Consider the following 25,658-nt stretch of genomic DNA (forward strand, 5'->3'; position numbering starts at 1 on the left):
CTGTCAGCCGCCTGATTTATAGCCTCCCACCGGCATGTTCTCAGAGCTAGTCAGAGTTACAGGGAAGCCACATGCTAAATGAACACACATTCCCGGTGCTGTGGTCTAGTCTAGAGATAAACAACATGAGGGAGAGAAACCTCAAGTATCCGTCTCGTAAGATATTCATTCAAATAAAGAACACGGGGTGAAAGGCAACTCAAAGATAGCAAACTAGCATTAGTTTACTTGGTACTTATTTATGTCATTAGTAATAACAGGCTAATATTAGCTTTAGCCGTGCTAATATTTTTAGATGTCTCTTCTGTTTAATTTACTTATATTTATCACCTGGCACCTGTATGATGAATAACTTGTATGTACTTATTTTAGTTTGAGGGAAATTGTTTGGTAATTAACTATATCTACTGTAATTATGTATTGATATTTTTTCTTCATTTACACGGTGCAGCGGAACATCGGAAGAACTGTAATTATATTATATATTTGGTTAACAATGCCAATAGGCAATTTGACACACATTTGTTTTAAGTAAATGAAGGAATTCATTCATTCATTCATTACTCCCAGTGTTTTCGCTAGAACACTAAAACATCTTTAGCAAAAACACCAGCTCCAGCACCTTCAAGTATCCGTCTCGTTAGATAATTATTAAGTAAAGACCACAATGGTGAAAGGCAACCCCAAGACAGCAGACTAGCATTAGTGAATTTATACTTTGCTTTTGTCATGTAAGTGTTGTGCAGATAGGTTAATATTAGCATTAGCTATGCTAATATTTCCTGATGCCTTTTTTTGTTTCATTTACTTCAATGCATCTATTTTATTTACTTATTTTAGTTTAGGGATTATTGTTTGGTTAAACATATCTACTGATAGTATGTATTAATATTTGTTCTTTCTTTATATGGTGCAGCGGAACATCGGAAGGATCACTGTAATGTATATTGCATTTGTTTAACAATAGCTACATTTCCATCTATTTCTTGAAACATTTTCAAATACTCGCACAAGAAAATGTGTACATTTTAATGGTAGCATTGTGTTTTCGATCAAAATGGCTTGTTCCATCAAAACCTGTGTGTAATAACGTAGTGCGCATAAAAAGCACTTGGTCATATAACTTTTCATTTGCCGAATAAAAAACAGAAGTTCTTGGTTTTCCATCCCATTTCTCTGCCTACGGTTTTGGCACAAAAAAAGTAATGCAATAAACAGCTAAATATGTGCCAAAACCATTTAATGTGCCCACTCTGGTCTTGGCACATGCTCTCTACCCACTGGGGACAGACGTAAATTCAACGTCTATTCATCGTTGGTTCAACGTCATTTCATTGAAACAACTTTGATTCAACCAGTGTGTGCCCAGTTGGGAGCTAATAGCTCCGGGTAGGCTACATGATGACATTATGGTTAAGAGTCAGATCATATTTAGTTGTCAATTCTCAGCCAAGCACCAGTCATTATGTCACTAGCATATTAAGAAATCCATATTTACTGGAAAGTGCATCAAGATCATCAACATGCACTTTCACCACCCTGTGACGTTCGTTATAACCTATTTCCTCTGTAGCCTAATAAACTGCATGCTTTTCCAACTAGTAATAGGAGGACCACACAACAAGGCATCACGTGACTGCAAATCTACCGTGACATGAGAGTTATTTTTTCAGTAATTATGCAAACAATTGTTTCCACTGCCATTTATCGAATGATTTAACCAACAAAAAATTGTCCACCTGTCAAACGTATTTTGTTTTATCGATACTTAGGAAGTTCAATGACAATTTGCTGTTTCCATCAGGCCGGTCGCAAGTTATTTTTACGATAGGTACTTCACGTGCATAAAAATATTTGCATGGAAACATGGTTAATGCGCCAATAGACGATTTGACAAATAAATATATTAGGCTACCTGACCTGGGGGTCAGGTAAGAGCGTAGGCCAGCAACTAAATCAAATCAAATCAAATTTTATTTGTCACATACACATGGTTAGCAGATGTTAATGCGAGTGTAGCGAAATGCTTGTGCTTCTAGTTCCGACAATGCAGTAATAACCAACAAGTAATCTAACTAACAATTCCAAAACTACTGTCTTATACACAGTGTAAGGGGATAAAGAATATGTACATAAGGATATATGAATGAGTGATGGTACAGAGCAGCATAGGCAAGATACAGTAGCTGATATCGAGTACAGTATATACATATGAGATGAGTATGTAAACAAAGTGGCATAGTTAAAGTGGCTAGTGATACATGTATTACATAAGGATGCAGTCGATGATATAGAGTACAGTATATACGTATGCATATGAGATGAATAATGTAGGGTAAGTAACATTATATAAGGTAGCATTGTTTATATATTTACATCATTTCCCATCAATTCCCATTATTAAAGTGGCTAGAGTTGAGTCAGTGTCATTGTCAGTGTGTTGGCAGCAGCCACTCAATGTTAGTGGTGGCTGTTTAACAGTCTGATGGCCTTGAGATAGAAGCTGTTTTTCAGTCTCTCGGTCCTAGCTTTGATGCACCTGTACTGACCTCGCCTTCTGGATGATAGCTGGGTGAACAGGCAGTGGCTCGGGTGGTTGATGTCCTTGATGATCTTTATGGCCTTCCTGTAACATCGGGTGGTGTAGGTGTCCTGGAGGGCAGGTAGTTTGCCCCCGGTGATGCGTTGTGCAGACCTCACTACCCTCTGGAGAGCCTTACGGTTGTGGGCGGAGCAGTTGCCGTACCAGGCGGTGATACAGCCCGCCAGGATGCTCTCGATTGTGCATCTGTAGAAGTTTGTGAGTGCTTTTGGTGACAAGCCAAATTTCTTCAGCCTCCTGAGGTTGAAGAGGCGCTGCTGTGCCTTCTTCACGATGCTGTCTGTGTGAGTGGACCAATTCAGTTTGTCTGTGATGTGTCAGTGGTCACTGGTTCAAATCCTTGAGCTGAATAGATTAAACATCTGTTGATGTGTCCTTGAACAAAGCACTTAACCCTAGTTGCTCTGGATAAGAGTGTCTGTAAATGACTAAAATGTAAATTCATTCATCAGTCCCGGTGTTTTAGCTAGAACCCTAAAGCATCTTTAGCTAAAACACTAGCTCCAGCACTCAGAGACATCAGTGGATTTGTCAGCCATTACTTAGAGTGTGTTGCTGGGAAGGCCTTGTCCATCACTCATCATTACTAGTGTATTTACAGCAGCTGGAGTGTAGGCTAGGGCAGATTTAAGGCAGGCTGTCAATAGGGAGAGCACAGAAATCAACTGCTCCTGATTGAAAAAAGAGCTGATTTACAACAACAGTCATTGTCTGGCCAGGGGAGGGGCCTGACAGCTTTTAAAGAGAGAATATACATCTCAATCATTTAGTATCTCTGCGTGAGCGGCCTGGAGTAGGCAATGCAAAGTGAATACACCTATGTGCCACGCCATTTACTGTTGCCTTCAATTTAATTGTCATTCCCTTATGGTCAGTTATGACATGGTTTTACATTACAACTATTCTGTGTAGGTTGTAGGTCAGCAATTACAGGACTTTTACATTTACCTGCTTCTCTTTCTCGCAGCTCTCTGGTTTGACACTAGCACGACTTTGCACTTTAGCACGTGCGCACTCTCTCCCTCTCTCTCACTCTAGCACGTACGCACTCTCTCCCTCTCTCTCACTCTAGCACGTGCGCACTCTCTCCCTCTCGCTCACTCTAGCACGTGCGCACTCTCTCCCTCTCTCTCACTCTAGCATGTGCGCACTCTCTCCTTCTAGCTCACTCTGTCTCTCTCTCTCGAGCTCTTTCTAGCTCTCTCGAGCTCTCTCGCGCTCTCTTTCTCTCTCTCACTCTCTCTCTCTCGCGCTCTCTTTCTCTCTCTCACTCTCTCTCTCGCTCTCTCCGTCCTCCATCGGCAGAGCCTTGTGTCCCCCTGAGAGGAGAGAGACATCTATGATAATTGGATTGACAAGGGCACCACGACACTGAGTACAAAGTGTTTTACACGACACCACGCTGATGACACCCCTGACACTCCTCGCACACCATTAGCAGGACAAACAAACACCCCTGTAATGCAGTTATGATTAACTCTCTGATGCAATTGTACATCATAACATCAAAACATTACATCACAGGCAAGCAGGGGTGAGGATGTAATCGACTCTTTGTCCATCCTTGGTGGACCTCTCGCTCTCTCCACCCCTCCCCCCGCTCACTCTTTCTCTCCCTCTCCCCCTCTCTCTGTTCATTTCTTTAGCTGTGCATTCAGCAAATCTTTAGGTATCCATTAGAGGGTTATTACACTATCCAGTAAAAGAGCAATTCAGATACGACAGCTCTGCTGAGCTCCACACTATGGATGGAGCACCGAGTGCTTTCAGGGCAGATTGCAGTTGCCTGCCGACGGGCCTCTCTGTGCATATACGGTAGATCACCACCTGACAAAGGCTAATTTAGATTAAAAAGATCTGCTTCCACTGCAACCTCCGCCAGACCCGACGCATCCTTCTTGACTTGGACTAGTTCGTAAAGTCACCCATCTTAAAACGGAAGGATTCTCTTTTCGACCTACACGTTTGGTTTATGAAGGTCATGTCATAATATAGGTGGCCATGCTGTGACTGAAGGGTGCTCCTGGGTGAGATTATCAATATTGTCTTGAGTGGTGCTATCTGGTGGTGTCAGGGGACAGTTGGTAAGATGTTGACTCAAAGGCAGTTTGACTGGATGAAGAATTAGATGAAAGCTGTCCTCTCAACTTCAATTTGGACAAATCGAGCCTGAAAACGTGATCTCCGTGGCTTTCCATGACAATGGTGAAGTTATGATTCAATACCCACGCTAAGAGAGACAGAAGCCTGGCATAGGCTGTGTATTTACTTGAAGAAGCCACTAAGAAAGCTGCGTTGAACCTTCTTCACCTTTTTCTTTGACTTCCTTTTCTGCTTCTTGAGAGTGAGGCTGACTAAGGTCAGGGTGTTACTTCTGGGAAGTGTTGATGAGTCAGCGGAGAGAGGTCTCGATGCTATCAACAGATTATCACACTGACACCTCCTGATTTACTGACAATTATACTGAACTTGTTGATGTGCCAGTCCTCCTGTAGGTATTGTGTAATGTCCAGAAGTTGTACATGCTGCTTACTAGCTACTGTATACTGTTTGATGTCACACACTGGGTTTTCTCTCCCACAGGTGGAGGTTCTGGATGGCAGGACCAGGCAACAGCTTTGTTTTCTAGATAAGGTAGGTTTTTTATTATTTTTAAAATTTTATTTCACCTTTATTTAACCAGGTAGGCTAGTTGAGAACAAGTTCTCATTTGCAACTGCGACCTGGCCAAGATAAAGCATAGCAGTGTGAACAGACAACACAGAGTTACACATGGAGTAAACAATTAACAAGTCAATAACACAGTAGAAAAAAAAGAGTCTATATACATTGTGTGCAAAAGGCATGAGGAGGTAGGTGAATAATTACAATTTTGCAGATTAACAATGGAGTGATAAATGATCAGATGGTCATGTACAGGTAGAGATATTGGTGTGCAAAAAAGCAGAAAAATAAATAAATATAAACAGTATGGGGATGAGGTAGGTAAAATTGGGTGGACTATTTACCGATAGGCTATGTACAGCTGCAGCGATCGGTTAGCTGCTCAGATAGCAGATGTTTGAAGTTGGTGAGGGAGATAAAAGTCTCCAACTTCAGCGATTTTTGCAATTCGTTCCAGTCACAGGCAGCAGAGAACTGGAACGAAAGGCGGCCAAATGAGGTGTTGGCTTTAGGGATGATCAGTAAGATACACCTGCTGGTGCGCGTGCTACGGATGGGTGTTGCCATCGTGACCAGTGAACTGAGATAAGGGGGAGCTTTACCTAGCATGGACTTGTAGATGACCTGGAGCCAGTCCTGACAAAACATTCAGGACATTCAGAAGTCTATAACAAGTGCATGAATTACAGTACAAATGGCAGGAGCTTGAACATCTAGCTTATCATGGAAGCATTTAAATATGTTGGTGTTACTTATACTCATATCACTGATATTTGGTCTCTATTTCCAGGTGGAGCCCCATGCTACAATAGGAGAAATCAAGAGTCTTTTTCACAAGTCATGTATGTGTTTGTTGACTTATAATCTAGTCTAGAATTGATATATTCCATGTATGTAGCCAGACTGACTCGATGCTATGTCTATTGAGCCTGGAACTGTCAGAGGCAATGAGAACACTACAGCTGAAGTCTACTCCATTCCATTCTGACTTACTACTAGGCCTGCAGTCAAATTAAACTGTGTGTGTGTGTGTGTGTGTGTTTGCGCGTGTGTGTGTGTGTCTCAGATCAACAGTTGTATCCAGCCAGACAGGACCTCAAGCTCGACCCCAGTAAGTGAATACTGTATGTGCTTAGATTACTACTATCAATATAAACTACAGCAGAGTGTTGAGTTACTCAGTTTTAAATCCGCATTTGTTTTTAAAGATTTCATTGAATTGGATATTTAATACAATACCATCTACAAAGTTAAAAGCTGAAACAAAAGCTAAACATCTAATAAAGGATTTGGGCTCCCGAGTGGCGCAGCGGTCTAAGGCACTGCATCTCAGTGCAAGAGTGTTACTATAGTACCTGGTTCAAATCCAGGCTGTCTCACATCTGGCTATGATTGGGAGTCCCATAGGGTGGTGCACAATTGGCTGGAGTAGGCTGTCATTGTAAATTAGAATTTGATCTTAACTGACTTGCCTAGTTAAATAAAAGTAAAATAAAAATTCCCTGATGTCCACATGAGATCATTAGGTTGTAAACAAGCATGTACACTCTTAATATACAGTGGCAAGGAAAAGTATGTGAACCCTTTGGAATTACATAAAATTGTATCTGATCTTCATCTAAGTCACAACAATAGACAAACCCAGTATGCTTAAACTAATAACATGTAAATTATTGTATTTTTCTTTTCTATATTGAATACATAATTTAAACATTCAGAGTGTAGGTTGGAAAAAGTATGTTAACTCCTAGACTAATGTCTTCTCCAAAAGCTAATTGGAGTCAGGAGTCAGCTAACCTGGAGTCCAATCAATGAGACGAGATTGGAGATGTTGGTTAGAGCTGCCCTGCCCCATAAAAAACACTCACAAAATTTGAGTTTGCTACTCATTTTAAATTTCAGCACTGTTGCTACTCTCCCTAGGAGTGGCCGTCCTGCAAAGTTGACTGGAAGAGCACAGGGCAGAATGCTCAATAAGGTTAAGAAGAATCCTAGTGTCAGCTAAAGACTTACAGAAATCTCTGGAAGATGCTAACATCTCTGTTGATGAGTCTACAATACGTCAAACACTAAACAAGAATGGTGTTCATGGGAGGACACCACAGAAGAAGCCACTGCTGTCCAAATAAAGCATTGCTGCACGTCTGAAGACGGCTGGCAAGGAAGCGTGAGAGGCAGCCCCAAAAACATTTTTTGGGGGGATGGCACACAGGGAGTGTGGCAGAGTCAGGTAGTAGACCTGAGCCAACTCCCCGTGCTTACCGTGGCGAGCTTGGGACTGGTCAGGCCCCGTGCTATGGGGTGATATTAATGGTGTCGAGGCGGAGCGTTCACAGGCCAGTGTGCTCGGTGCCAGCGTCCCGCATTTGCCGGGTGGAAGTTGGCATACAGCCAGAACGGGTGGGGCCAGCTCGGCGCTCGAGACCGCCAGTGCGTCTCCACGGCCCAGTGTATCCGGTGCCTCGGCCAAGGAAGAGGCCTCCTGTATGTCTCCCCAGCCTGGTGAGTCCTGTGCCTGCTCCCAGAGCCAGGTCCCCTGTATGTCTCCCCAGCCTCGTGAGCCCGGAGCTGCCAGAGTCGCCCTCCTGTCCGGGGCCCACTGTGAGGGTCCCCAGTCCAGGGTCGGCGGCGAGGGAGCGGGGTCCACGTCCCGCACCAGAGCCGCCACCACGGATAGGTGCCCACCCAGACCCTCCCCTATAGGTTCAGGTTTTGTGGCCGGAGTCCGCACCTTTGGGGGGGGGTACTGTCACACCCTGACCTTAGAGATCCTGTTTATGTCTCTATTTTGGGTTGGTCAGGGCATGAGTTGGAGTGGGCATTTTATGTTTTGGTTTCTATGTTTTCTATTTCTTTGTGTTTGGCCGGGTATAGTTCTCAATCAGGGACAGCTGTCTATCGTTTTCTCTGATTGGTAACCATACTTAGGCACGCTTTTTTCCCACCTGTGTTTGTGGGAGGTTGACTCTGTTTAGAGCACTTTGCTTTTGAGCTTCACGGTTTGTTTTTGTAGTGTTTAGTGTTTTGTTTGGCATCATTTTGATTTAAAATAAAGAAAATGTACGCTCACCAAGCTGCACCTTGGTCCTCTCCTTTGAACAACCGTGACATCTATGATGGAGGGAGCATCATGGTTCGGGACTGCTTTGCTGCCTCAGGGCCTGGAAGAATGAATTCACAAATGTATCAAGACATTTTGCAGGAGAATGTAAGGCTATCTGTCCGTCCAATTGAAGCTCAACAGAAGTTAGGTGATGCAACAGGACAATAACCCAAAATAGAGAAGTAAATCAACAACAGAATGGCTTGAACAGAAGACAAAACGCCTTCTGGAGTGGCCCAGTCAGTCCTGACCTCAACCCGATTGAGATGCTGTGGCATGACCTCAAGAGAGCGGTTCACACCAGACATCCCACGAATATTGTGGAACTGAAACAGTATTGTAAAGAGGAATGGTCCAAAGTGCCTCCTGATCGTTGTGCAGGTCCGATCTGCAACTACAGAAAACGTTTGGTTGAGGTTATTGCTGCCAAAGGAGGGTCAACTTGTTATTAAATCCAAGGGTTCACATACTTTTTCCAAACTGCACTGAATGTTCACACGGTGTGTTCAATAAAGACATGTTATTAGTGTTATTAGTTTAAGCAGACTGTGTTTGTCTATTGTTGTGACTTAGATGAAGATCAGATACAATTTTATGACCAATTTATGCAGAAATCCAGGTAACTCTAAAGGGTTCACATACTTTTCCTTCCCACTGTAGCTTATTACTGAAGAGCAAAGGTCTACCGTGATACAATCTCATTTAGCAGAAAACACTGTAGCTAAATGGGTCAATATCTGCCCTGTTGAGCTTACACTAAAATTACATTCAATTATTCTTCCATGTAACAGGTTAGGAGTAAGGTCACCTAGCTGAGCTTGTAGGACAAGAGAACATGAACAATGACTTGGTTCTAATAGAGAAATACTCTTAGAATCCAATACATTTTACATGGCAAATGAAGTCCTTGCTCTGTGAGAAAAGGAGCAGGACAACCAATCTCTGCAGTTTATTTTCACAAGGTCTTGTTTATAATGTTTTTTCAGAAGGAAAATCACTGAGGGATGACGATGTATTACAAAACCTACCAGTTGGGACCACAGCAACCATATATTTTAAGGACCTGGGTCCACAGGTCGGGTGGACAATGGTAAGAGGCTGTGACATACTAAAGATTCAAACTGCAGTCCCCCGTCAAACTCTTATTAACTTTGATATTTGACATGAGCCTCGTCTTTCAAGTCTCATGTTGATTTGACGTGTGTAATGTCATCTTGGACATCTTAACCGTTTTCTTCTATTGGCAGGTGTTTTTAGCGGAGTACCTTGGTCCTCTGTTTATCTACCTCCTGTTCTATTTCCGAGCTCCGTACATCTACTCACACCAGGATGTGTTCACCTCCAGCCCCTACTCAGTGGTCACGTAAGTCAGTCACTAACACTCCCAGTAATATACTGATCAGTTTTAGCTAACATCCAAATCCAACACTTGTCTGTCTTTCTCTTTCTTTGCCTCCATCCCCCCTCCCCCTCCCCCTCTCTTATCCTTACCTTTTATCTCTCCCCACCTGACGATCTTCCTTCCTATCTTCTCTTTGTCTTTCTCTCTCTCTCTCTCTCTCTTCTCTCCTTCAGACTAGCCTGTGCCTGTCACACCTGCCACTACATCAAGAGGTTGATTGAGGCTATCTTTGTGCACCGGTTCTCCCATGGTACCATGCCTCTCAGGACTATAGTCAGGGTATGGACCACATACTCCAGAACACTGTTTCACTTTGACTTGAGCTACTTTACTTTAAGGCCATGCATTTTATAGTGCTACTATCATACTTCACAGTGCTGCCTTTACATTAGAGTCATGCACTTTATAGTACTACTATCATACTTTACAGTGCTCCTTTACATTAGGGTCATGTACTTTACAGTACTACTATCATACTTTACAGTGCTCCTTTACATTAGAGTCATGCACTTTATAGTACTACTATCATACTTTACAGTGCTCCTTTACATTAGGGTCATGTACTTTACAGTACATTGTCATTAACAACTACTGCTCCTCAAATTCTCAATACAAAACATACAGTGATGTTCTGTCATTGTCCTATCAAAGGCTTCTTATACACTGCAACAGTATAATTCTCTCATAGACATGCCATTGAAACATTTCACAATGACAACATATGACTTTAACTGCCAATCTGACAGTATCTTTACTGGTGTTTTTACCTCTCTTTCTGTCAGAACTGTGTATATTACTGGGCCTTCTCAGCATGGTTAGCCTTCTACATCAACCATCCACTGTATACACCACCATGTAAGTCCTCTATCATTCAGACTTACCACTCAATGCCTCCACCCAATGCCACTCAAGACAGGAGTCCCTCCTGTACTCCATAAATAGGTACACCACATCACAATAATAGGAATTATTGTGGGCTCACCAAAACATCTAAACTAACCACGGGCTTATATCTCTCCACAGCGTATGGGGATATGCAAGTGAACTATGCACTGGCCATATTTGTGGTATGTATTGCTGACAGACACCCAATGAGGTCATAAACATGAGACATCATTATTACAGATGACTTGGACGTGTGTGAACCCGATATGTGTTTGTGTTTTGACTGCAGCTCTGTGAGTTAGGGAATTTCTCCATTCACGTGGCCCTGAATAACCTCAAGGCAGAAGGTGGGCCCAAGTGCAGAAGGTTCCCTCACCCGACGAAGAACCCATTCACATGGCTGTTCTTCTTCGTGTCCTGCCCCAATTATACCTACGAGGTAAGGCTGAAGGATATGTTTTATTTAACTAGGCAAGTCAGTTAAGAACAAATTCTTATTTACAATGACGGCCTACCCCTATGCAAGGATAGACTATGCTGGGAAAATTGTGCGCCGCCCTATGAGACTCCCAATCACAGCCGGTTGTGATACAGCCTGGTATCGAACCAGGGTCTGTAGTGACACCTCTAGCACTGAGATGCAGTGCCTTAGACCGCTGCGCCACTTGGGAGCCCTATGACAATGTGTTCTGTCTATATAGCAGAGGTTTATGGAATGCTCAACGTTTGCTAGTCGGGGAGAGTCACACACGTCTGTTAATAATATGGAATATCAATGGAGTAACAAAATATCTGTATTTCTTATATTTAGGTAGGAGCCTGGGCGAGTTTCTCTGTCATGACCCAGTGTCTACCAGGTCAGTTGATTCATATCATATTTTAAACATTTTCTTGTTTTATAGTATCTAATTAATATGTTGGCCATTTTACTCACCCAGGCATTTTATATACACAACTCGTTTGTGTGTTGCACTTTGTTGCCACTAAGGTACAATACACGCTCTATTATTTTTTCCATCTCTCCACAGTGGCCTTGTTCACCTTCTTAGCTTTCATCCAGATGACCATCTGGGCCAAAGGGAAGCATAAAACCTACTCCAGGGAGTTTAAGGACTACCCTCAACTGCGCATGCCAATCATCCCGCTCCTACTCTGACCACGCTACAAAGGTTTACCATTCGGACTGGAGCATTGGGGTCTTCAGCCTGCTTGAAAGGTTGTGATCATTAGTGGGTTACTGTGTTTCTCACAAAGCAAGAAGACCCACTGCTCCTTCATCTATCGCCATGGCAATGGTCTGTTATCTTTTCAACAACCACTATGCAAGGATAGACTATGCCATTGTCTTAGAAAGAGGAGGAAACCAACCGTGTTAAAGATTCATAGACATGGAGTATTGTTGACGTGTGGATGAACTTTTAATGAATATATAATAGTGAATTGACAGAAAGGAATGTCTCATCTCAACAATACTGTTGATGAACTGCTAATGATAATTTCTGCATTGATAATGTTTAGTTCAATCATTGAAACACAGCCATATTAATGAGTTATTGGTATTAGTCCTGTTACTGATCATTGTTCTGACTATTGTTGGCATTCTTAGTCTACAGAGTGGCAATCATCTGAAAACTATGAAGTTATGAATATATGATTGAAGTTCAATATAATCTACCATATTATTTCGTAACAAGTTATTGTCATTTCCTAGAGGAAATGTGTGTGTGTGTGTGTAACTTGATATGATATACCTGCTAAGGAAGTCTTTATTATGACTGAAGTGTAACAGGGCTGTTTTCAGTAGGGAAAGCTGAGTTCTAGAACCAGGAGATGGAACACAGAACTAGGAGATGTCTAAGTTTGCAAGCTGATTATTTCCCCCTCTACAATGAAGCTGTACATGTTTGAATGTAACGAACAACCTGATGCTTTTACCTTTGTCAGACAGTTGAGGATAATTCAGTAATGTATTACATTATATATCGTTCAAGATAACTACGATCTGTCAAATTCTCAGGTGTTACTAGATGCAACAGGTACTGTTTACATACTGTACAAATTATAGCCAAACTCATTTTGTATACAAAGTGTAAATATCAAATAAATAATTTTGATCATTTCAAAGATAAGTCTTCTATCGTGTCAATGTATCTAAAAGGAGAGTCATGCATATTTCACAAAGAATCAATCAGTGTTTACAGAAAATATTTATTGGAAATTATTATTATTGCAGAGACAATTTATATATATATATATATTTTTTGTTGTAAAAATAATCTATGATTTGCAAACTAATCATTTATCTGCCATTTACATAGAAGTTAAAAATTGCATACACACAAGGAAGCGCAATGTTTGAACAGTACATATAGGCTTACAAAATCAGATCATCATTTCAATATCCATTCAATAACAGCAAATGTATTTTTACAGTCAAATTCTATATTGCACTAGTAGATTTTCATTTATCAAAAAACAAAGGCCAAACAAAACGGATCATCTTCCTTGGCAGTATACGAGCATATGAAGCGGATACAGGCTTTGTTTTTGGTAACAGTTCAATGTTACAATTTTCTTGCAGAAATGTAGCGCTGCAACTGCTGGGATTAAGTTTCTTCTTTCAATCAGTCTCTCACCAGTCACCAGTAGTGTCACCAACTAGTCTCTCACCAGTCACCAGTAGTGTCACCAACTAGTCTCTCACCAGTCACCAGTAGTGTCACCAACTAGTCTCTCACCAGTCACCAGTAGTGTCACCAACTAGTCTCTCACCAGTCACCAGTAGTGTCACCAACTAGTCTCTCACCAGTCACCAGTAGTGTCACCAACTAGTCTCTCACCAGTCACCAGTAGTGTCACCAACTAGTCTCTCACCAGTCACCAGTAGTGTCACCAACTAGTCTCTCACCAGTCACCAGTAGTGTCACCAACTAGTCTCTCACCAGTCACCAGTAGTGTCACCAACTAGTCTCTCACCAGTCACCAGTAGTATCACCAACTAGTCTCTCACCAGTCACCAGTAGTGTCACCAACTAGTCTCTCACCAGTCACCAGTAGTGTCACCAACTAGTCTCTCACCAGTCACCAGTAGTGTCACCAACTAGTCTCTCACCAGTCACCAGTAGTATCACCAACTAGTCTCTCACCAGTCACCAGTAGTGTCACCAACTAGTCTCTCACCAGTCACCAGTAGTGTCACCAACTAGTCTCTCACCAGTCACCAGTAGTATCACCAACTAGTCTCTCACCAGTCACCAGTAGTGTCACCAACTAGTCAACATTCTCCACTATCCTCCACGTTCCTCTAGGAGCGTTCAGCGTTCAATTCCCCAGACAACTATTCCTGTCTGAGTTTCTGGTGTGTGTGTGTGTGTGTGTGTGTGTGTGTGTGTGTGTGTGTGTGTGTGTTTACGCGTGCATGTGTGTGGGTGTGTGCGAGTGTTTACGCACAAACGCGCATGTGTGTGTGTCTGTGCGTGTGGGGAGGGACGGCTCATTTCCCCAGACAACTTAGGGGTGTGACCTTGATTTCTTTTCTCCGTGCCCCAGCGGCCCTCGGATGCAGCACCATGCCGTCGTCCTCTCCTGACTGCTGCTTGGCAAAGTTCACAAACACCTGGTGAGAGGAGAGAGATACACCAGGGAATAAACACAGTCAAGAACCAAAATGGATGCTTATTAACCTTGGATAAAAATGAGAAAAGAACACGATACCTGGGGAGATACACATACCAATGAATAAACATCTTACAGTCACAGAATTTCACAGAATGAAGATCCAAAAAGTCAGCCTATTATCCTTTGAAGTCCTGCAAGACGGCATGAGGAAAAATGACACTGGATAGAAGATGGCTGACGTGTAAGAATGTGGGTGACGCAGGAGTCTATTTAACACATGGCCGCACAACTTGAGAAACGGTGTCAGAATACGATGGTTTCAATTCCATCTATATTTACTTTGCTTATCAATAGATGCAACTATTGAGAGGTACTGTATTTGTTGCATCAAATACTAACAATGGAGGGTGCAAGTATTGGTATTTTGGTTGTTGATTTTTTTTACCCCTAAGTCCATAGATTTCTTAGGTGTTTCTTACTAAACTTCAATCAATATAGAACATACAATATATTTCCTGGCTACTGTCCATTCATCTCTGTTTAGTAATTATCTCATGAGCCATTCTCAAAGTCTCTGTCTCGCTAGCTAGACCTTCAATAATAAAGTTGAGCGAGAAAGACTAGCTGAGTGTTTACCTGATCTAGTGTTGTCTGGGAGACGGTGTAGTCCTCTATATTGAGGCGGTCCTTGTTGGCCAGGACCAGCTGGAAGATCCTAGCCAGGGAGGAAGAGGCGATTTCATACTGCAGAGTGTTGTAGTGTTTCTCCCTCTGGACACAGCCAGGGAAGGTGCTCTCCATGAAGGCCTCGGCTGGGTTCAGGTCTGGGGGACAACCTGGTGTGGAGGCCTGGATCTTCATGGTGACCACGTAACCATCACCAAACCTACAAAACACACAGTCCAATACAATCCAGGGCTGGTTAGACTCATAGTAGATAATTGGGTACAGATGAAGAAGGTACATGAATTACAGCAGGGAAATTGTATTTTCTTTTAAGAGTTTGTACTGTAACATTAAGGCAGTAGCGTTAACGTTGTCAGTTTCAGATCTACACACTAAACTCTTCAGTAGTAACTATATCTGAAGTAAATAGAGACAGAACCTACTTGTATTTGAGGTGCTGGATGGTACCAAGACACTGGAAGGTGCCATTGACCATAATAGCCAGACGGGTACACAGAGCCTCACACTCCTCCATACTGTGTGAGGTGAGGACCACTGCTCGGCCATCTTGGATTACACTCATTATGGAGTTCCACAGGAAACGACGTGAGTGGGGGTCCATGCCTGTCGTGGGCTCGTCCTGGATAGTAACACACATAGAAACATCTTCAGATACACACTAGCAAGCAGGATACAGAACCATTTCTGATTTCCCCTTAACCCCCTAACTGAAGGCCCATGGGTGACTCCAGTAATGCTAAGCTCACCAGCAGGACCAGAGGAGGACAGCCGATCATGGCAATGGCCGTGGATAGTTTTCTCTTGTTGCCGCCGCTGTAGGTCCCGGCTGTGTGGCCAGCATAGTCAGCCAGACCCAGCTTCTGAATTGCCCAGTCTGCCACCTGAGGCAGCAGAAGGACACATTATTGCCACCTCTGCCTGGCTAAATAAATAAATAAATAATAATACAATAACAATAATAATTTAGTGGGTGCTTATATTGGTCCTATTTCACACATGAAATGTTTTTTTTTTGCATATCCCAACTCTCCCCGAGACAACTTCGGAGAGTGAGGTCATGGCCAGGGTCAATAAAGGGTAGATAAACAAATGGGTTTGTGAAATACATTAACACACTGAGGTGGATATAGCTATTCATTTGAGTTCAAAAACGTTCATTGTTCTAACCATGACCCTAACCCTAGCCTCTAAACTCAGAACCTAACCCCTGACCTCTGACCACAGCCTCACCTTGCTGATCTCGGACTCAGGCACCCCTCTGAGGCGGGCATACAGATGGAGGTGCTCTCTGCCAGTCAGCAGATCATCTATGGCATCAAACTGCGGGCAGTAGCCCATGTTCTGGTGCACGTCCAGGATATTGGTAAGGATGCTGCAGGGACAGGGAAGAAAGGTACGATTACAGGTGAAAAGCATAGGGCTGTGCTCTGGTGTGCCACAGGGCTCTGTTTTAGGTCCACTGTTATTTACTAATGATATCAACAGCATCGGTAAAAACATTGATCATGCCAACTGTGATTGAGGAAGCATATGGCAAAATGGCAATGCCCCATGCCCTGTACCTGTGACCAGTGACAGAGGCTTCTCCTGAGCTGACATCAGTGTCTCCGGTCAGCATTTTAAAGGTGGTGGTCTTCCCTGCTCCATTCACACCCAGGAGCCCAAAGCACTGGGGAGAGAAGGAGGGGAGAAAAGGATGATGAGAAAATATTTTATCACTGGGTCTCTACACGTCACCTTCCCGTGCTGTATAGCTGTGGTACTAAACTCAGAAAAAAAAGAAATGTCCCCTTTTCAGGATGCTGTCTTTCAAAGATAATTTGTTCAAATCCAAATAACTTCACAGACCTTCATTGTAAAGGGTTTAAACACTGTTTCCCATGCTTGTTCAATTAACCATAAACAATTAATGAACATGCACCTGTGGAACGGTCGCTAAGACACTAACAACTTCTAGAAGGTAGGCAATTAAGGTCACAGTTATGAAAACTTAGGACACTAAAGAGGCCTTTCTACCGACTCTGACAAACACCAAAGGAAAGATGCCCAGGGTCCCTGCTTATCTGCGTGAATTTGCCTTAGGCATGCTGCAAGGAGGCACGAGGACTGCAGATGTGGCCAGGGCAAAGAATTGCAATGTCCGTACTGTGAGACATCTAAGACAGCGCTACAGGGAGACAGAATGGACAGCTAATTGTCCTCACAGTGGCTGACCACGTGTAACAACTCCTGCACAGGATCGGTACATCCGAACATCAGGGAAGATATCCTCCTCCCTCATGTGGTACCTTTCCTGAAGGTTCATCCTGACATGACCCTCCAGCATGACAATGCCACCAGCCATACTGCTAGTTCTGTGAGTGATTTCCTGCAAGACAGGGATGCCAGTGTTCTGCCATGGCCAGCGAAGAGCCTGGATCTCAATCTCATTGAGCACGTCTGGGACCTGTTGGATCGGAGGGTGAGAGCTAGGGCCATTCCCCCCAGAAATATCCTGGAACTTGCAGGTGCCATGGTAGAAGAGTGGGGTAACATCTTAGGACACTTAGGACTCTTAGGACTCCAGTTTCAACTGTTCTGCCTTATTATTATTTGACCATGCTGGTCATTTATGAACATTTGAACATCTTGGCCATGTTCTGTTATAATCTCCACCCAGCACAGCCAGAAGAGGACTGGCCACCCCACATATGCTCTCTCTAATTCTCTCTTTCTTTCTGTCTCTCGGAGGACCTGAGCCCTAGGACCATGCCCCAGGACTACCTGACATGATGACTCCTTGCTGTCCCCAGTCCACCTGGCCATGCTGCTGCTCCAGTTTCAACTGTTCTGCCTTATTATTATTCGACCATGCTGGTCATTTATGAACATTTGAACATCTTGGCCATGTTCTGTTATAATCTCCACCCGGCACAGCCAGAAGAGGACTGGCCACCCCACATAGCCTGGTTCCTCTCTAGGTTTCTTCCTAGGTTTTGGCCTTTCTAGGGAGTTTTTCCTAGCCACCGTGCTTCTACACCTGCATTGCTTGCTGTTTGGGGTTTTAGGCTGGGTTTCTGTACAGCACTTTGAGATATCAGCTGATGTACGAAGGGCTATATAAATACATTTGATTTGATTTGATATCACAGCAAGAACTGGCAAATCTGGTGCAGTCCATGAGGAGGAGATGTACTGCAGTACTTATATAGGGGGCGCTCTTTTAATTTATGGATAAAAAAACGTGCCCGTTTTAAGCGCAATATTTTGTCACGAAAAGATGCTCGACTATGCATATAATTGGCAGCTTTGGAAAGAAAACACTCTAAGGTTTCCAAAACTGCAAAGATATTATCTGTGAGTGCCACAGAACTCATGCTACAGGCGAAACCAAGATGAAACTTCAACCAGGAAATGGGTAGAATTTTTGAAGCTCTGTTTTCCAATGTCTCCTTATATGGCTGTGAATGCACAAGGAACGAGCCTGCGCTTTCTGTCGTTTCTTCAAGATGTCTGCAGCATTGTGACATATTTGTAGGCATATCATTGGAAGATTGGCCATAAGAGACTACATTTTCCAGGGGTCCGCCCGGTGTCCTTTGTCTAAATTGGTGCGTAATCTTCAGTTGCGGGCATTTTCTCCTGGGATTCAGGACAGAAAGCACACTTCCACGAACAATGTATCATCGAAGAGATATGTGAAAAACACCTTGAGGATTGGTTCTAAACAACGTTTGCCATGTTTCAGTCGATATGATGGAGTTAATTTGGAAAAAAGTTAGGCGTTTTTATGACTGGATTTTCGTTTTTTTTTGGTAGCCAAACGTGACGCACCAAACGGAGCGATTTCTCCTAAACAAATAACCTTTCAGGAAAAACTGAACATTTGCTATCTAACAGAGTCTCCTCATTGAAAACATCTGAAGTTCTTCAAAGGTAAATGATTTTATTTGAATGCTTTTCTGGTTTTTGTGAAAATGTTGCCTGCTGAATGCTAACGCTAATGCTAACGCTAAATGCTACGCTAGCTAGCTACTGTTACACAAATTATTGTTTTCCTATGGTTGAGAAGCATATTTTGAAAATCTGAGATGACAGTGTTGTTAACAAAAGGCTAAGCTTGAGAGCTAGCATATTTATTTCATTTAATTTGCGATTTTCATGAATAGTTAACATTGCGTTATGGTAATGAGCTTGAGACTGTATTCACGATCCCGGATACGGGATGGCTAAGTGCAAGAGGTTAATGCAGCTGGTGGCCACACCAGATACAGACTGTTACTGTTACTTTTGATTTTGACCCCCCCCTCCCTTTGTTCAGGGACATAGTATTCCATTTCTGTTAGTCACATGTCTGTGGAACTTGTTCAGTTTATATCTCAGTTGTTGAATCTTGTTATGTTCATATAAATATTTACACATGTTAAGTTTGCTGAAAATAAAAGCAGTTGACAGTGAGAGGACGTTTCTTTTTTGCTGAGTTTATATAGAGGTCTATAGTATAGAGTGGTACTGTACTGACCTCCCCAGGTGACACTCCCACACAGATCCTGTCCACAGCTGGCTTTGTCTTCCCCATGTATGTCTGGGAAGAGAGAAAGAGAGAAAGAGAGCGAGAGAGCGAGAGAGAGCGAGAGAGAGCGAGAGAGAGCGAGAGAGAGCAAGAGAGAGAGAGCGAGAGAGAGAGAGCGAGAGAGAGCAAGAGAGAGAGAGAGAGAGAGAGAGATTGAGAAAGATATAACGATCTTGTTCACACTGCAAATTATTGAGTCAATAACCAAGAAACACATAACACAGGAGTCCTGAGTGGTCAGTCAGTTAGTTAGTTAGTTAGCATACCTTGGTGAGGTCTCTAATCTTTAAGATGTCATTCTTGCTTCCCCCATTATAGATGCGTTCTCTCTCCTGGGCCACATCCACGTCTTCCTCCATGATGGGATCCGTCTTACAATCTGTGATCCTATTACAGGTAAGAGGTCAGAGGTTTAAGGTAAGTGGCGAAGTGCTGTTCTGGACTGCTCTCACAATCAATAACGCATAGAGTTACCGGTACTAGTCAACTGGTAATGGTCAACAGAGTCATACGATTCTTATCCAACAGATTCAAAAACACCATACAAAGATGAATTAGCTTCACCAGTTAGATGATCTTTTAAAGTACTACAGCAATGTAGACTTGTATATTAGATGTGAAGTGAAGCTGTTGGTTACCAGTGATCCAGGAAGAAGCGGTACTGGATCAGGATGTTCATGATGAAATAGACAAAGCCCTCAACAGCCATGAAGACCAGGTTCTTCCCTACAAAGTCCCAACTGTAGGGGTCCAGACTGAAGTCCTCGCCTGACACACACAAAGCAAAGCAAACAGGATCAGCATGTAGCATGGAATAATCCGCATTCGTACACCATCTGATCTAACCGATGTGTGAGAAGTGGGAAAGGTTTGAGTGCTGACAACACGGAATATGCTCCTGTTACACTTTAATCAGTCAGCTTATCTTCACGTAAAACATTCATCAAGAAAACTGGGTGATGGTGCATGCACACTCGGTGGCAGATGCTCCGATGGTCTCCTATATCCACTACCCACCGACGGTGCCTTCGGGGAGTATTCAGACTGTTCACTTTTGACACATTTTGATATTTTACAGCCTTATTCTAAAATTGATTAAATAAATAAAAATGTTCAGCAATCTACACACAATACCCCATAATGACAAAGAGAAAACAGGTTTGTAGAAATGATTGCAAATGTATTACAAATAAAAAACTGAAATAGCTTATAGACATAAGTATTCAGACACTTTGCTATGAGACTCGAAATTGAGCTCAGGTGCATGCTGTTTACATTGATCATACTTGAGATGTTTCTACAACTTGAATGGAGTCCACCTGTAATAAATTCAAGTGATTGGACATGATTTGGAAAGACACACGGCTGTCTATGTAAGGTCCCACAGTTGACAGTGCATGTCAGAGCAAAAACCAAGCCATGAGATCCAAGAAATTGACAGTTGAGCTCCAAGACAGGAATGTGTCGAGGCATAGATCTGGGGAAGGGTACCAATCAATTTCTGCAGCATTGAAGGTCCCCAAGAACACAGTGGCCTAATTCATTCTTAAATGGAATAAGTTTAGAACCACCAAGACTCTTCCTAGAGCTGGCCGCCCGGCCAAACTGAGTAATCGGGAGAGAAGGGCCTTGGTCAGGGAGGTGACCAAGAACCCGATGGTCACTCTGACAGAGCTCTATAGTTCCTCTGTGGAGATGGGAGAACCTTCCAGAAGGACAACCATCTCTGCAGCACTCCACCAATGAGGCCTTTATGGTAGAGTGGCCAGACGGAAGTCAGTCCTCAGTAAAAGGCACATGACAGCACACTTGGAATTTGCCAAAAGGCACCTAAAGAATCTCAGACCATGAAAAACAAGATTCTCTGGTCTGATGAAACCAAGATTGAACTCTTTGGCCTGAATGCCAAGCGTCACATCTGGAGGAAACCTCAAATCAAATCAAATGTATTTGTCACTGCGCCGAATACAACAGGTGTAGACCTTACAGTGAAATGCTTACTTACAGGCTCTAACCAATGGTGCGAAAAAAAAGTATGTGTGTGTGTGTGTGTAGGTAAGTAAAGAAATAAAACAACAGTAAAAAGACATATGAAAAAAGAGTAGCTAGGTTATATAGAGACACCTGTTAGTCAGGCTTATTGAGGTAGTATGTACGTGTAGGTATGGTTAAAGTGACTATGCATATATGATAAACAGAGAGTAGCAGAAGCGTAAAAAGAGGTGTTGCCGGGTGGTGGGACACAATGCAGATAGCCCAGTTAGCCAATGTGCAGGAGCACTGGTTGGTCTGGCCAATGTGAGGTAGTATGTACATGGATGTATAGTTAAAGTGACTATGCATATAAGATAAACAGAGAGTAGCAGCAGCGTAAAAGAGGGGTTGGGGGGGCACACAATGCAAATAGTCCGGGTAACCGGTAACAGTCTTATGGCTTGGGGGTAAAAACTGTTGAGAAGCCTTTTTGTCCTAGACTTTGCACTCCAGTACCACTTGCCATGCGGTAGTAGAGAGAACAGTCTATGACTGGGGTGGCTGGGGTCTTTGCCAGTTTTTAGGGCCTTCCTTTGACACCGCCTAATGTAGAGGTCCTGGATGGCAGGCAGCTTTGCCCCAGTGATGTACAGGCCGTACGCACTACTCTCTGAAGTGCCTTGCGGTCGGAGGCCGAGCAATTGCCGTAACGGGCAGTGATGCAACCGGTCAGGATGCTCTCGATGTTGCAGCTGTAGAACCTTTTGAGGATCTCAGGACCCATGCCAAATCTTTTTAGTTTCCTGAGGGGGAATAGGCTTTGTCATACCCTCTTCACGACTGTCTTGGTGTGTTTGGACCAATCTAGTTTGTTGTAGAGAATGGAGACGTGCTCGGTGCTCCTTTTCCTGTAGTCCACAATCATCTCTTTAGTCTTGGTTACGTTGAGGGATAGGTTGTTATTCTGGCACCACCCGGTCAGGTCTCTGACCTTCTCCCTACAGGCTGTCTCGTCATTGTCGGTGATCAGGCCTACCACTGTTGTGTTGACAGAAAACTTAATGAAGGTGTTGGAGTCGTGCCTGGCCATGCAGTCATGGGTGAACAGGGAGTACAGGAGGGGACTGAGCACGCACCCCTGCGGAGCTCCAGTGTTGAAGATCAGCGTGGCAGATGTGTTGCTACCTACCCTCACCACCTGGGGGCGGCCTGTCAGGAAGTCCAGGATCCAGTTGCAGAGGGAGGTGTTTAGTCCCAGGATCATTAGCTTGGGGATGAGCTTTGAGGGTACTATGGTGTTGAACTCTGAGCTGTAGTCAATGAACAGCATTCTCACATAGGTGTTCCTTTTGTCCAGGTGGGAAAGGGCAGTGTGGAGTGCAATAGAGATTGCATCATCTGTGGATCTGTTTGGGCGGTATGCAAATTGGACTGGGTCTAGGGTTTCTGGGATAATGGTGTTGATGTGAGCCATTACCAGAATTTCAAAGCACTTCATGGCTACGGATGTGAGTGCTACGGGTCTGTAGTCATTTAGGCAGGTTGCCTTTGTGTTCTTGGGCACAGGGACTATGGTGGTCTGCTTGAAGCATGTTGGTAATACAGACTCAATCAGGGACATGTTGAAAATGTCAGTGAAGACACCTGCCAGCTGGTCAGCACATGCCCGGAGCACACGTCCTGGTAATCCGTCTGGCCCCGCAGCCTTGTGTCTGTTGACCTGTTTAAAGGTCTTACTCACGTCGGCTACGGAGAGAGTGATCACACAGTCGTCCGGAACAGCTGATGCTCTCATGCATGCCTCAGTGTTGCTTGCCTCGAAGCGAGCATAGAAGTGATTTAGCTCGTCTGGTAGGCTCGTGTCACTGGGCAGCTCGCGGCTGTGCTTCCCTTTGTAGTCTGTAATAGTTTGCAAGCCCTGCCATATCCAACAAGCGACGGAGACGGTGTAGTATGATTCAATCTTAGCCCTGTATTGATGCTTTTCCTGTTTGATGGTTCGTCGCAGGGCATAGCAGGATTTCTTTTAAGCTTCCGGGTTAGAGTCCCGCACCTTGAAAGTGGCAGTTCTACCCTTTAGCTCAGTGCGAATGTTGCCTGTAATCCATGGCTTCTGGTTGGGGTATGTACGTACAGTCACTGTGGGGACGACGTCCTCAATGCACTTATTGATAAAGCCAGTGACTGATGTGGTGTATTCCTCAATGTCATCGGAAGAATCCCGGAACATGTTCCAGTCTGTGATTGCAAAGCAGTCCTGTAGTTTAGCATCTGCTTCATCTGACCATTTTTTTAATAGACCGAGTCACTGGTTCTCCCTGCTTTCATTTTTCTTGTGAGCAGGAATCAAGAGGATAGAGTTGTGGTCGGATTTACCAAATGGAGGGCGAGGTTAGAGCTTTGTACGCGTCTCTGTGTGTAGAGTACAGGTGATCTAGAATCTCTTTCCCTCTGGTTGCACATTTAACATGTAGATAGAGATTTGGTAGAACTGATTTAAGTTTCCCTGCATTAAAGTCTCCGGCCACTAGGAGGGCCGCCTCTGGGTGAGTGGTTTCCTGTTTGCTTATTTCCTTATACAGCTGACTGAGTGCGGTCTTAGTGCCAGCATCTGTCTGTGGTGGTAAATAAACAGGCACGACAAGTATAGCTGAGAACTCTCTAGGCAAGTAATGTGACCAGCTGTTTATCACAATATACTCTACTTCAGGCAAGCAGAATCTAGAGACTTCCTTAGATTTCGTGCACCAGCTGTTGTTTACAAATATGCACAGAACGCTCCACCTCGTTTTACCAGAGTGTGCTGTTCTATCCTGCCGGTGCAGCGTGTATCCCGTTAGCTGAATATCCATGTCGTCATTCAGCCACGATTCCGTGAAGCATAGGATATTACAGTTTTTGATGTCCGGTTGATAGGATATTCGTGATCGTACGTCATCTAGTTTATTGTCCAATGATTGCACGTTGGCGAGTAATATTGACGGTAACGGCAGCTTTCCTAGTTGTCTTCTGTGGGTCCAGACGAGGCATCTGGCTCTTCGTCCTCTGCGTCGCTTCCTTTTGCAAATAATTGGGATGTCTGCCCTGTGGGGTGTTTGGAGAAAATCGTGTGAGTCCTGCTTGCTGCTGTTGTTGTTGTTGTTGTTGTTGAAGAAATCTTTGTCTAGTCCGAGGTGAGAGATCGCTGTCCTGACATCCAGAATGCTCTTTTCTTCTGTGAGATACGGTTGCAGAAACGTTATGTACAAAATCATTTACAAATATCACGAAAAAAAAACACAAAATAGCACAATTGTACAATTGGTTTGGAGACCTTAAAACGGCGGCCATCTCCTCCGGCGCCATTTTTGAAACCTGGCACTATCCCTACGGTGAAGCTTGGTGGTGGTGGCGGCAGCATCATGCTGTGGGGATGTTTTTCAGCAAAAGGGACTGGGCGACTAGTCAGGCTTGAGGGAAAGATGAACGAGGCAGTACAGAGAGATCCTTGATGAAAACCTGCTCCAGAACGAAGATTCACCTTCCAACAGGACAACGACCCTGAGCACACAGCCAAGACAACGCAGGAGTGGCTGCGGGACAAGTCTCTGAATGTCCTTGAGTGGCCCAGCCAGAGCCTGTACTTGAACCCAATCGAACATCTCTGGAGAGACCTGAAAATAGCTGTGCAGCAACGCTCCCCATCCAAACTGACATAGCTTGAGAGGATCTACAGAGAATGGGAGAAACTTTTTAGAGTACCTGATGCGCGCAGCAAATTGGAGATTCACTTGCGCGAATAGCACGCACGCTCGTCCACGCGCTGCTGGTGAGTCTGATTGCAATTATGGAATTGTACCAAATTAAGTCTATAAAAGGTTGGAATACTTTATTGACAGCATCCCATTTACACAAATGGTAAAAGTCACTAACAATATGTAATTAGAAAATACACACAAAAGGCATTTATTCTTGGAGATTACATGTACAGTGTAGAATGAAGATAATTATCTATAATGTTTTTCTTAGCACAAATTGTTACATAAGTTTAGTCTCTATAGTAGAGGAACGCTTGTCACCTCAATTTCATTTATTTCACTAGCCAATGCGAGTGAACTGATGGCAGTTTAGAGCCCACTGAATGTCTATCTTATGTTCGCTAACGTTAGCTTGAAACAATTAGTGTTTGCCT

The 25,658-nt window shown here is 43.6% G+C and overlaps 2 protein-coding genes across 3 annotated transcripts in view; one reads left to right on the top strand and one right to left on the bottom strand.

Annotated features, from left to right (window-relative positions):
• Window positions 1-12,779, top strand: part of LOC112215531 (very-long-chain enoyl-CoA reductase) — a 13,826-nt gene extending 1,047 nt beyond the window's left edge. Inside the window, exons 2-12 of the mRNA XM_024374623.2 lie at window positions 5,186-5,236; window positions 6,057-6,108; window positions 6,333-6,377; window positions 9,356-9,459; window positions 9,617-9,732; window positions 9,945-10,050; window positions 10,554-10,626; window positions 10,795-10,838; window positions 10,946-11,095; window positions 11,468-11,513; window positions 11,685-12,779. Coding sequence (XP_024230391.1) covers window positions 5,186-5,236; window positions 6,057-6,108; window positions 6,333-6,377; window positions 9,356-9,459; window positions 9,617-9,732; window positions 9,945-10,050; window positions 10,554-10,626; window positions 10,795-10,838; window positions 10,946-11,095; window positions 11,468-11,513; window positions 11,685-11,812 — 915 coding nt within the window. The 3' untranslated portion in view covers window positions 11,813-12,779. The remainder of the gene's footprint in view (window positions 1-5,185; window positions 5,237-6,056; window positions 6,109-6,332; window positions 6,378-9,355; window positions 9,460-9,616; window positions 9,733-9,944; window positions 10,051-10,553; window positions 10,627-10,794; window positions 10,839-10,945; window positions 11,096-11,467; window positions 11,514-11,684) is intronic.
• Window positions 12,780-13,328: 549 nt separating this feature from the next.
• Window positions 13,329-25,658, bottom strand: part of LOC112215532 (retinal-specific phospholipid-transporting ATPase ABCA4-like) — a 48,596-nt gene continuing 36,266 nt past the window's right edge. For both annotated transcript variants that reach the window (XM_042299004.1, XM_042299003.1), the window contains 9 exons: window positions 20,152-20,281; window positions 19,780-19,900; window positions 19,463-19,525; window positions 16,524-16,630; window positions 16,192-16,333; window positions 15,708-15,842; window positions 15,384-15,580; window positions 14,911-15,160; window positions 13,329-14,272 (listed from right to left, as the gene is read on the bottom strand). In XM_042299004.1, the coding sequence (XP_042154938.1) occupies window positions 14,150-14,272; window positions 14,911-15,160; window positions 15,384-15,580; window positions 15,708-15,842; window positions 16,192-16,333; window positions 16,524-16,630; window positions 19,463-19,525; window positions 19,780-19,900; window positions 20,152-20,281 (1,268 nt within the window). In that variant the 3' untranslated portion in view covers window positions 13,329-14,149. The remainder of the gene's footprint in view (window positions 14,273-14,910; window positions 15,161-15,383; window positions 15,581-15,707; window positions 15,843-16,191; window positions 16,334-16,523; window positions 16,631-19,462; window positions 19,526-19,779; window positions 19,901-20,151; window positions 20,282-25,658) is intronic.

Source organism: Oncorhynchus tshawytscha, linkage group LG16 (genome assembly GCF_018296145.1).
Source record: "Oncorhynchus tshawytscha isolate Ot180627B linkage group LG16, Otsh_v2.0, whole genome shotgun sequence".
NCBI lineage: Eukaryota > Metazoa > Chordata > Actinopteri > Salmoniformes > Salmonidae > Oncorhynchus > Oncorhynchus tshawytscha.